Source organism: Sinocyclocheilus grahami, unplaced genomic scaffold, assembly GCF_001515645.1.
Source record: "Sinocyclocheilus grahami isolate Dianchi unplaced genomic scaffold, SAMN03320097.WGS_v1.1 scaffold112.1, whole genome shotgun sequence".
In the NCBI taxonomy this organism is placed as follows: domain Eukaryota; kingdom Metazoa; phylum Chordata; class Actinopteri; order Cypriniformes; family Cyprinidae; genus Sinocyclocheilus; species Sinocyclocheilus grahami.
The window spans coordinates 1,558,060-1,570,611 of record NW_015505291.1 but is presented as its reverse complement, the minus strand read 5'-3'; the positions used below and the strand labels follow the sequence as shown (position 1 = coordinate 1,570,611).

Below are 12,552 nucleotides of genomic sequence, written 5' to 3'. Positions count from 1 at the left end.
GGGGGATCGGGAATGGTCCGCGAGGACGAGACCCCCAAAGCGCAACAACACTGTATGTCAGCGCACTACACACAAGGCTTGTTTGTTTTTAAAAGAATAGTTCACACAAAAATGAATATTTCCTTGTAAATTGGCCATCCAAGATGTAGATGAGTTGCTCAGCAATGGATCCTCTGCAGTGAATGAGTGCCGTAAGAATCAAGGTTCAAATAGCTGATAAAAACATCACAATAATCCACATGACTTTTTGTGGATTATTGTGATGTTTTTATCAGCTGTTTGGACTCATTCTGACGGCACCCATTCACTGCAGAGGATCCTTTGATGAGCAAGTGATGCTAAATTTATCCAAATCTGTTCTGATGAAGAAACAAACTCATCTACATCTTGGATGGCCTGAGGGTAAGTACATTTTTGGGTAAAGGGTAATTTTTGTTTTAATAACTATAAAATATCTAATAATTGTTCAAATATATCTTAATAGATAAGAAATAATATATTTAGTTTTTATTAATTGTATAACATCTTGGCAAGCAGAGTGATTTTGACTAAAACTAAAACCATAAAAATGATTAATGAAGTTATCTGAAACAAAATAAACATCAAGTGAAATCAAATGAAAAATTAATTAAGCTAGCTGCCATGGCAACATTTCTCATTTTCAATTAGTTTAACATAAAGTACTAAATTAACTAAAATTAAATAAATACAAATAAGTAATAAGCGATGAAAACAACTATATAGATACAGCGGTGGCCAAAATTATTATAGAACACTAGTATTTTCACCAGATAAAAATTGGTTTTAAGTCAGTTATTTATAGGCAGACTGGATGATGAAGAGATCAGATCTCTGTGTGGAGCACTGGCTGTTCTCAGACTCCTTGTGCAAAAATCTCACTGGATTATTACAATTAATGGCAAAATGAATGTTTGGAAATGCAAACTGATATTTCCTACTGACACACTACAGCTAAAGATAGAAATAACTGACTTAAAACCATTTTTAGCTGGTGAAAATACTAGTGTTCTAATAATAATCTAATAACCACTGTATATTAAAAAAACAAACAAACAAGCAAACAAAAACTAATAAAAATGACAAAAGCACACAACAAAAGTACTAAAAATTAGGATGATAAAAGTACATCAATGGTACTAAAATAACAGCATTTTGAACAAGAAAAGACTTTTTATTATTATTCAGCTCACCTGAATGAAGAAAAGCTTGGGTTTCCCCACCAGAGATTTGCAGCGGTCTCCTCTGAAGAGCGCAAACAGTTCCTTCAGCTCAATACAGTCATCTGTGCCAAATATCCTTTCATCTTCTCCATGACTCAGCAACACACACGCAAACATGGCTGATTTACTGTGATCTTCCTTAGACACTGAGGATGAAAGAGTATATGCGTTTATGACTGATCAATTCAATAACTGTAACCAATCACTATTCAGGCTCCTTATACCTTTAGTTAACAAATCTTTCATCTGTGAGACAGTCTGATCATTGCTAATTTTGCATTTGAAGCCCAGCTTTGAGAAGGTCTGTATCGCATTCTTTGCATCCTCGTCTGTCCCATTACGAACTCCCATTCCTGTTCAAAATAGAAAAGGATTAATCCAACAAAAAATATGAGGACTACTAACTAGTTCAACTCATCAGTGTTAGTCCCAGCTCTTACCTGTTTTTTTAAGGAAATTCTTGTTGTTGATGATGACACATTGTCCCAGACTAGCGTAGTTCATATTGTATTGAAAAACATCTGAATGTGGTTTGGCATCTGTCTGATCGACTCCAGCATCTGTGAGATACGAACCCCTGTGCAAACAAAGAGACTTTTATGATGCATTCATAATTAATGTGGAAATGATTCACAGACACTTCAGGAAGTGGTAATTAAAAAGTGGTTAGTTAGCTGTTACTTTCATTTACTTCACAATGTGATGATTTTCCCTTAAACAGCCATGGGTCACTCTATTCACCCACAAATGAAAATTAGCTGAAAATGGTATTTCACCCTCAGGCCATCTAAGGCGTACATGAGTTTCTTCATCAGAACAGATTTAAAGAAATGTAGCATTACATTACTTGCTCAACAATGGATTCACTGCCGAGAAACCATTAGTGGGCAATTCCAAATCTGTTCAGACGAAGAAACAAACTCATCTATTTTTCAGCAAAGTTTTAGTTTTGGGTGAACTATTCCTTTCGTGTGCCTGTTGCTTGTAATGAAATTCCTGTAATTGATCCATTTTCATTTAAATCACACATACTCTTTGGCATTCACTTGTCTGGCATCCACAGAGTCCGACATGGTCACTAAAGGGAGACGAAAGAAACAGATCTACTGTAATCTATAATGCTTCACATTTCCAGCCATTCTAATAAATGTTATAGACTATATCTCAGATCAACACGTTCTCTAGCAATTCCAAGTAATATAACATGAGGAAATTATGATTTTTTATTTTGTAAATTTCTATGCAAGTTACTGTAAGTGCAAGTTCCCTTTTCCCTGATTTTACTACAACTATTCATAAAAAAATGACTTACACAATACTTTAGGATGACTACTGTATTCTTGTTAGGAAATTACCTAGACCAGGGGTGCCCAAACTCGGTCCTGGAGGGCCGGTGTCCTGCAGAGTTTAGCTCCAACCGCAATTAAACACACCTGAACCAGCTAATCAAGCACTTATAGGCATACTAGTAACATACCAGCAGATGTGTTGAGGCAAGTTGGAGCTAAACGGACACCGGCCCTCCAGGACCGAGTTTGGGCACCCCTGACCTAGACATTCAATATGTGTTTTCAAACACACTTCCCATAAAGCTTGTCCTTTTAAAACGAGTTCATATAAAGATAACTTGATTGCTTCTTTCTTAGTCTAGATGTTTAACATCCATAATGATCACAAATATCTGGATTTACAAAGATCTTGATAACTGAAGGCTGGGCCTCTCACATCTGTCAATTGCTTGAAGATTGCAGTATTCTAGAAAGTAGATCAGTCTATCTTTACTGGGACAAGCCCGTGACAGCACATTATGAAAGAAGACTTGTTATGAAGAGTTATGGTAACTTTGTTTTGTGAATTTTAGACTATCACAACCACCTAAATGAGACAAACCTCATTTTTACCAGTTACTTCCCAGAAATGTCCAAAAACAACACACACATACTTAATTGATTCTCTTTAGTGGCATTTACAGTCACATCTGACTTTTTTTATCTAAAACCATTTGTCATTAAAACACTCAATCACGTTCAGAACTAAATCATTCGTTTTTTAAAAGCACATTTCTTTCTGACACTAAAAAAGCTAATTAAGTTGATGCAATAAGGTGATCAGTAGTGTGAATAAGGTAAATAACTTACAGTTGTGTTGTCAGGTGTTTTCCTTCTGAAAGAGAAATGACATACAATAGTTTTGAGGATCCGGAAAGTTCTTTAAGCACTCGTAGTAACGTTACAAACCCAAAGGAAGTTTCTCTTTAGCAGGGAGGGAGCGGAGAACGTAGGCTACTAAGACCAATTCTTGACTGTAAATATTAATGAAGTAATATTTTTAACGTCCTTTCAATAGCGAAATCTTACTCATAAATATGAATTGAGATTACGTTGCGTTTTTACGTTCTGGGTCACGAAAGCTTATGAATATTGAGAACTAAACATCAAACATAAACAGTTCCGTGAGACTGGCTCCACCCACGAAAAACCCATGAAGTTTTGTTCTGCGCATGCGCAGTAAACACAGCAGTCTCTAAAACCAAAAGTGCATTATTATAAAAGTCATTACGAAAGTCATGATTATAAGGCACTGTTGAGCTTTATCTAAACAAAATCTAAACTTACGTATTCTGCTCGAACAAAACATGATTGTAAATTTTGTTTTTTTTACATAAACCTTCAGAAATCTAATTTGCTAGTTTGGTGTTCAAGAATTAGGGCTAATTGACGAAGAAGAAAATCTTGTTGTTTCTGTTCTAATAGCCCTGGATGCTTTTCTTGTTTTTTTACATCTCATTTCTTGTCTTCATTCTTTGCTCAACTCAAAGGAAATGAAACAAAAGCACACAAGCTTAATAGCAAAGTAAAATGTCCCCCCTTTATTGCATGCTGATGATAAACCGGAGAACTGTGAACCTTCAGACTCACACCAGCACCTAGACATGCAGGTTAAGCAGGGGCACATTAATGCACGGGCTTCAAGGGACTGAACTGAAGCCCAGGGGCCTACACTGGAAAGGGGGCCCACTGGCTGCAGGGAAATTATATTTTTTTGAATAATTATATATATGTGAGTTTGCTGCAGTGACTACAGAGTTCTGTAAACAAACTCACACCCATTTTTAGCGATGCCCTGGTTGTCGTAGCCTATAGTGAATGGCTCAGTTTAGGTTCCCCCCACACAGTTTGTATAGCTCATAGTATTCTTTTCGGACAGATCGGCTCATTGAACCGGTTCTAAAGGCCGATTCATCGGTTCCTGACGTCATCAAGCAATATAAGTCTCTACGCATTTCTTTTCTAAATCAGTGTCATGTTTTATTAATGAAAAATTCAAATAAGTCATTTGTGTCAACACATTGAAACATTCAAAAAATAAAGATATTTGAGTGAAAGCATATTGCTGATTATTGCCATATAATTCACTTAAGTTAATGGTGTTTGTGGTCAGTTTCATTTGCGGATCCTTTATGTCAGATACTGACCAATATTGACTAGCCTACAACTTGGATAAGATTCCTAAAAGTTTCACACATACAGCACACATTACAGACATTGATGCACAAATTCGGATATTTTTTACATATCTACAGTATGAAGAATTAATAAACCAGTTTTAATAAAATGTAAATTAATAACAGTCATAATAAGCATATTTCCAGTATGTGCATCAGGCTTGCACAGTATCGTCAACTCACTCATCAGAATCTTCGGTAATCCTCGGCAAACCTCGGTTCTTTTTTTTTCTTTTCTTTTTTATTATTATTAATGCCAAGGTACCAAATATAAAAATACAGAGAATATCAACATTACATACAAAGAGGTGAAATTTACATGCAAAGCACCATTTATAGATGTATGTAACAATAAATAAATAATACAAAACGAAAGATTTAACAAAATAAATTAAAAAGATGAAATAAATTAACCATTTTAAAAGCCTTGAGATTCTTGGAAGATGAAATAGTTTGGATATACTGTTGAACCTCTTTTTTATAAACAATATATAAAGGATTTTGATTAGTGAATGTACTGTGGTGAATATGAAATTTAGCAAGAAGTAATAATAGGTTAATAATAAAATATTCATTAATTTTATCTTTTTGTATATTAAAGAAGCCAAACAGTACATCCTTAAAAAGCAAAGAGAAACCCTGGAGCACACTGCGATTGATAACATTGGAGAATTCAATCCAAAATAGCTGTGTGTGAGGACAATCCCAAAAGATATGCATATCAGTTTCATTAGGGTCACCACAAAAAGAACAGCTTGTATCTATGTCTGATTTAAACCTTTTCAAAAACACTTTAGCTGGGTAAAATCTGTGTAACAATTTGAATGAGATTTCTCTAACCTTGTTAGTTATGTATTTCGAAGACAGAGTCCATACTTTTTTCCAATCAATATAATCAACCACATTCTTCCGATAAGACATCACATATGGAGTTGTTACAAGCTCCTTTTGAAAAAGCGATCTAATCTTATAGTTACGTGATGAAGGATGTGACAAAAAGCATAGTTTTCCTACTGGGATTTCAAATGGGTCTAAATAAATAGATAAATTGCTGGATGATCTAACAGAGTCCCTTAAAAGCATAACAGCTCCTTTAGGAATAGCGTCCATGACAATGGAGAATTCTTTGGGAGTTACTGGAAAATTAAATTTACATAAGAATTCTTCGTAACTTAAAATAAGACCTTCTAAGCTAAATAACTGGGAAACAGTCAGAATGTTTTTCCTCAACCAACTACTAAAAAATAAAGATTTTCTCTTATATACAATGTCTTGATTGTTCCAAATGAAGTAACGGTGAGGGGAGAAGTTGTGCTTAAAAATGAATGACCATGAAAGTAATGCCTGTTTATGAAATTTAGATCAATTGTAAGGGATTCTAGCAATACTATAATTACAGATCAAAAGGAAAGGGAGACCACCTAATTTGGAAAAGAAGTAATTCGGGATAAAATTCCAGATTGACTTTGGATTACATAAAAACTGTCTAATCCAATTAATTTTGAACGTGTTGTTCAAAGAAGAGAAATCAAGGAAATTCAATCCACCGCAAACGTCGGTTCTTTTTGAGTTGGACGTGCTACTTCGGCTGTGTGTCCTGCGTCATCAACCCGGAACTAAAGTTCGATTCAGTTTGATTTGTGAACCGGCTCGACCGGTTACCTCCTGAGAACCGGCTCAAAAGAACGATTCGTTCAAGAACCGAACATCACTAGTGCTAAGGCCTCCCAGTGTCTTTAAACCAGTTTTTGTGTTGTGTGTTTTGTTGGAGTTCTAATTCTGTTTCTCCTGTGCTTTAGACCTCACTCCACCTGCATTCTGCCTGCCACACCTAATCAACAAACTAGTCTCTCAGCTCTACCAACATACCTCTGGCCTGTTTAGTTTCCTGCACACCTCAGACAATAATCTTCAACAGCAAATGAGAGATGGATTGTGTTGCTTGACTTTTGGCAATAAATACATTTTATTTGCATCATTTATAGTCTGTGTTCTGCTTTTGGGTCCAAAGCTGTGTTTGGTTACAACATGCAGTATCTTGGCCATGTGAAACCTTTGCTGTTTTTGACACCATATGCCATTCTGCTCTGTTGGACAGGCTGCATAATTTGCTGTCTTTCCAGTTGTTTCCAGTCTTATTTAACCAATTGTACCCAGTTTGTTAGCTTGGGTAATCATACATCCGATACCGTGCCTGTTCGACAGGGAGTTTCTCAGGGTTCAGTGTTGGGCCTGATTTTAATTCTGGAGGAACAATTCCACAACGGTGATAAATTTACAGTTTAAACCATGTGAGGACAGAATGATGCAAGACAGTTCTTAATAACTGAACTGGGATGTGGCTCTAATATACTGGTAGTTGAATTCAAAGACTTAACTGTACTTACAATAAAGTAAATTCCAACCATTTCAAAGTTCGGAAAAGTAGTGATTGGAGGATTTAAAGGCTGAATATCCACTATTTCAACCAGGGTGATGGAGATTAAAGAACTGTTAAGAAACGTATAACACTGATCAACAGAGGAGTGAACAATGTCCTTAGCTGGTTTAAGAAGTTTATTAACAGTCCTAGGGCCAGATTTGCTAAACAGGGCAAACTAACGTTAGAGCACAATTCCATAAAAATGAAAAATAACTCAATACGCAAAAATAACGGTGTCCATGTCTTTTCAGCGCTGGCACAAGCTGTTAGTAAATATGTGTCAAATCCAGCACTGTAAACATACCACACACCAGTATGAAAAAATACAGATAATTTCATATATTAATGATTAATTATACATTTTCTTTATATCCCTACCCGTTTTGACTGCAGTCTACAGTGCTTTAAACGGCTACATAGTATTGTTTTTTTACATGATTTAAAAGTATTTGTATCCCACTGCAACATAATCAGTAAAATACACATGAATTATTTAGGGAAATGGAGTTCTTTGGTCAGCATATACACAATACACGGTATCTGTTTTATGCCATCAAACCGTGAAAATATGGAGGAGGATTTAAAGTCCAGCGCCACCTTGTGGTTGACACGTGTCATGATCTGCATGATCTCCAGTCGCCTGCCGTATTTTGACAGCATCTCGCACAATGAAATGATGAACCAGGAACCATTATCAACGTTTCTCCAGGAAAAATAACCTGAGGACAGACAGCAAACAAGATGATTAAAGCAAGTTAATCAGCATATTTTCTATAATTTGGTTCTCGAGAAAGTTTCTTAGAACAGAATATTAGTTACCTGGTGCAGTGGAGTAGACATACAAAAAATCTGCCTCAACGGGAATTTTCTGTGTTTCCTCTTCACTTTCATAGTCGGACTCAATGCCAGCATCCAGACCTGAGCCTCGGCAAGCCTGCATGTAGACACACAGGACAAGCACACTCAAGCATTTGTTTAAGAGCAACTAAAACTATTAATTTAAATGCGTACAATCAAAATTGGCCTTGAAAACATTCATTATGGTTTTGGCGCAGTCTGGAAGCTATAGGCTGTATGATGTATAATTTGCATCTCTGCATATTAGTAAACAAAAGGCTCTACTTCAAAATTAACCACTAAAAACTAAACAGTATAAAATAAACAGTATGTGAGTGTGTGAATATTTTTTTTTCAGTAGCCCTGGATCTTGTTTTTCTGAAATTCAGTAGCCCTGGATGGTGCATTTTCTGAAATTGTTCAAAAACAAAGTATAATCAAATAACCTTGCAAGTTGCTCTTGCCCTGAGACTGGCAAGAGAGCTTCCAAATCCTCAATACTCATCTTGCTGAAGCTGTCTGCTGCTTTTGACAGTTAACCACCAGATCCTCCTGTCCACCATCATGAATATGGGCATCTCAGGAACCGCACTCCAGTGGTTCAAGTCTTACCTCTCAGGTAGGTCTTTCAGGGTGTCTTGGAGGGGCGAGGTTTCTAAGTCACAACTTCTTGCTACTGGGGTTCCTCAGGGCTCAGTGTTTAGACCACTTCTCTTCTCTATCTACATGTCATCATTAGGATCTGTCATTCAGAAACATGGCTTTTCCTGTCACTTCTATGATGATGACACTCAACTCTACTTCTCATTCCAACCAGATGATCTGAAGCAGACATTTCTGGCTGGATGAAGGATTATTGCCTTCAACTCAACCTTGCTGAGACAGAACTGATCGTGATCTCAGCCAACCCAGCACTTCATCACAACTTCTCTATACAGCTAGGTTTGTCAACCATAACTCCTTTCAGGACAGCCAGGAACCTTGGAATTTTGATTTATGATCAGTTAAGCTTCAGACCATATTGCTACAACAGCACAGTCCTGCAGATTTGCCTTATACAACATTAGGAAGATCAGACCCTTCCTATCAGAGCAGACCACACAAATCCTTGTCCAAGCTCTTGTTCTCTCCAGATTGGACTATTGCAATGCTCTATTAGTGAGGCTTCCAGCATGCATCATAGCTCTGCAGCTGATCCACAAGGTAGCAGCTTCAACGAGCTGAACAAAGCCCACATCACACCTCTCTTCATCAGACTGCACTGGTTGCCAATAGCTGCTCGCATCAAATTCAAGGTACTGATGTTTGCCTATAAGACAACCACTGGCTCTGCACCAATATTCCTAAACTCACTAGCTCAGACTTATGCGCCCTCCAGAAGCTTGCATTCTGCATCGCCTTGTGGTGCCATCCCAAAGAAGCACAAAATCACTCTCACAGACGTTTTCCTGGACAGTTCCCAGCTGGTGGAATGGCCTGCCTATCTCAATTCGATCAATTCGATGAGTCTTTAGCAATTAAATAAAAAAACCTCTAAAGATACATCTTTTTCGTCAGCACCTGACCAATTAATACCAACACTATATTCTATTCTATTTGTTTTCATATTAATTTCATATTAATATTAATCCTTGCTATGTGTACTGTGCTAGACTAACTGATACTACTGATATGATAATAGTATATCAATGGTACTAAAAGAACAGCTTTTTGAACACGAAAATACTTTTTTATTATCAATCAGCTCACCTGAATGAAGAAAAGCTTGGGTTTCCCCACCAGAGATTTGCAGCGGTCTCCTCTGAAGAGTGCAAACAGTTCCTTCAGCTCAATACAGTCATCTGTGCCAAATATCCTTCTATCATCTCCATGACTCAGCAACACACACGCAAACATGGCTGATTTACTGTGATCTTCCTTAGACACTGAGGATGAAAGAATATATGAGTTTATGACTGATCAATTCAATAACTGTAACCAATCACTATTCAGGCTCGGTCAGCATCTCGCCATACCTTCAGTTAACAAATCTCTCATCTGTGAGACAGTCTGATCTCTGCAAATTTTGATTTTGAAGCCCAGATTTGAGAAAGTGTCTTTCACATTCTCTTCATCATTTTATGTCCCATTACGAACTTTCAATCCTGTAAAAAAAAAAAAAAAAGTCTTAGTCCAACAAGAACAAACATCTAAACTAATTTGTTTAACTCGTCAGTGTTAGTTCTTACCTGTATTTCTCTGGAAATTCTTGTTGTTGATGATGACACATTGTCCCAGACTAGCGTAGTTCATATTGTATTGAAAAACATCTGAATGTGGTTTGGCATCTGTCTGATCGACTCCAGCATCTGTGAGATACGAACCCCTGTGCAAACAAAGAGATTTTTATGATACATTCATAATTAATGTGGAAATGATCTTCAGAAAGTGGTCATTTAGGGGGTGGTTAGTTAAGGCAAGTTTCTGTGTGAGTTTGTTGTGATTGGAAAAACTAAAAAAATCTGGTAATGAGTGATCCTCAGCTGTTTAGTGTATGGTTAGTTTTTCCTCTTGTGACAAAGTCAGTAAGTGTATGATACCCAGTGTTTTAAAAGTGTGTTCAGAGAAATCAGCCTTACTTGTAGCTGTCTCTTATATATCTTAAACAGCAAAGTAAGAATACTGACAATTTCCTCACCAACAAATACTCTTATGAATGGGTGCTGCCAGAATGAGAGTTCAAAATAACTGATAAAAACATCACAGTAATCCACTTGTAATCCATACGACTCAAGTCCATCAACTAACATCTTGTGAAGCAAAAAGCTGTGCGTATATATGATACAATCCATCAGTTTTTTAATTTTTTACTTTGCTTCTAGCTAAAATATGAGTCCATAATGGATCCGCAACCTATAAAGTCCATCCCATGTTGTCCTCTCACATCAAAATCCACCCACACATTTGTTTAAATTTGGACTGTTTTGTAAATGTTGCATGATCTGTGCACATTTCTCTCCTGATTCAGACAAAATGACTTTTTATTAGAGAAAGCACTATTATGGATGAAGTAAACAATGGTTTCATGGATTAGTTTCTTACAAACACGCTGCTTTTCACCACTTTAACAGCTGTTTTGACTCTCATTCTGACGGCACCCATTCACTGCAGAGGATCCATTGCTGAACAAGTGATGTAATGCCAAATTACTCCAAATTTCTCCAAACAAACTCTATATCTTGGATGACATGAGGGTGAGTAAATTTTCATTTTTGGGGTGAAATAATTAATTTTCATCAAAATCACATACTGTTTGGCATTCACTTGTCTGCCGTCCACAGTGTCTTCACCCCTGGGTCCTCTGTCTGACATGGTCACTAAAGGGAAACACGAACACACACACACAAAATATCTTATCATAAATAATTATTCTTCTGATACATAATGACTCACAGTTGCTTAGGAATTTGTGTTATGCATTTACCCAGACGTACAGTATACTGTATGCTATATACATACATATATATATATAGCAGGGGTGGCGAGCTTCAACCCTAATCAAACACACCTGAACAAGCTAATCAAGGCCTGAAGGGTTACTAGGAAGCTACAGGCAGGTGAGTTTTTATTAGGGTTGGAGCTGAGCTCTGCAGGACTGTGGCTCTCCAGGGCCGGAGTTCGCCAACCCTGGTATATAGTTACATTTTCCCCAAAGCTCTTCTCTTTAAAACAACAGGTGTAACAAGTTCCTCTAAAGAGCCAAAAGATAACTTGTTAACTTCTTTGATGTTTAAAAGCCATAATGATCACATACATCTTGATTTTACAAACATCTAAGAGCTTGTTTACTGAAGGCCTCTCACTTTTGGTCTGTTGCAGAATATATATATATACAGTGGGTACGGAAAGTATTCAGACCCCCTTAAATTTTTCACTCGCAGGTCAGTTTCATTTTACTGGGGCAAGCTCATGACAGCACATTATGAAAGAAAATAATTATGAGTTTTGTTACTCGTCTTTACTTTTATATTACAGATTTTAGTCTATCTCAGCCAGCAGGAAAAAAAAAAACAAGACAAAACCCAATTTTATCCTGTTACTTCACAGATATTTCCATCAGTAATCAGTAATGTGAATAAAGTAAGTAACTTACAACTGTGGTGTCGTCAGATGTTTCTTTCTGGAAGAGAAATTAAAAAAGTAGTTCTGATGAACTGGGAGGTTGTTTAAATACTCGTGGAACGAGAGGCACATTCAAGCTCAAACCGGTGCACAACGTTTTGCTACGGTTTCCAGGTTGAACGACATGTTTCCTGGAAACAGTGTGCAACGGGGTTTGAGATACGTTTTCTCTTGTTTGGTGGGTGTGTCAAAAATGTCAGCCCAATCAGCAGCAACATGTATATAAACCACATGGTATAAAAGAGACAGCTTGCACAATGTAATTAACATCTAAATAAATCCACAAGAGCAAGTTTATTGTTTCCACATGTTTATTTACATTAAAGGCAAAATAACTAAGAGCACAAATATAGATCTGGAACTTCTTTAAGTCTGTCTAAATATCA

At 36.8% G+C, this 12,552-nt stretch overlaps 1 protein-coding gene, 1 long non-coding RNA gene and 1 pseudogene across 2 annotated transcripts in view; 1 reads left to right on the top strand and 2 right to left on the bottom strand.

The window, feature by feature from the left end:
- LOC107589121 (caspase-3-like) overlaps positions 1 to 3,722 on the bottom strand; it is a 5,565-nt gene extending 1,843 nt beyond the window's left edge. Inside the window, exons 1-5 of the mRNA XM_016277472.1 lie at positions 3,380 to 3,722; positions 2,274 to 2,319; positions 1,682 to 1,818; positions 1,466 to 1,594; positions 1,212 to 1,387 (exon numbers count right to left, since the gene is read on the bottom strand). Of these exons, the coding sequence (XP_016132958.1) occupies positions 1,212 to 1,387; positions 1,466 to 1,594; positions 1,682 to 1,818; positions 2,274 to 2,314 (483 nt within the window). The 5' untranslated portion in view covers positions 2,315 to 2,319; positions 3,380 to 3,722. The remainder of the gene's footprint in view (positions 1 to 1,211; positions 1,388 to 1,465; positions 1,595 to 1,681; positions 1,819 to 2,273; positions 2,320 to 3,379) is intronic.
- A 3,255-nt stretch (positions 3,723 to 6,977) lies between these two features.
- LOC107589120 (caspase-3-like) lies at positions 6,978 to 12,273 on the bottom strand (annotated as a pseudogene).
- LOC107589122 (uncharacterized) overlaps positions 8,129 to 12,552 on the top strand; it is a 13,201-nt gene continuing 8,777 nt past the window's right edge. The window contains exons 1-2 of the long non-coding RNA XR_001609649.1: positions 8,129 to 8,272; positions 12,538 to 12,540. This is a non-coding gene — a long non-coding RNA (uncharacterized lncRNA). The remainder of the gene's footprint in view (positions 8,273 to 12,537; positions 12,541 to 12,552) is intronic.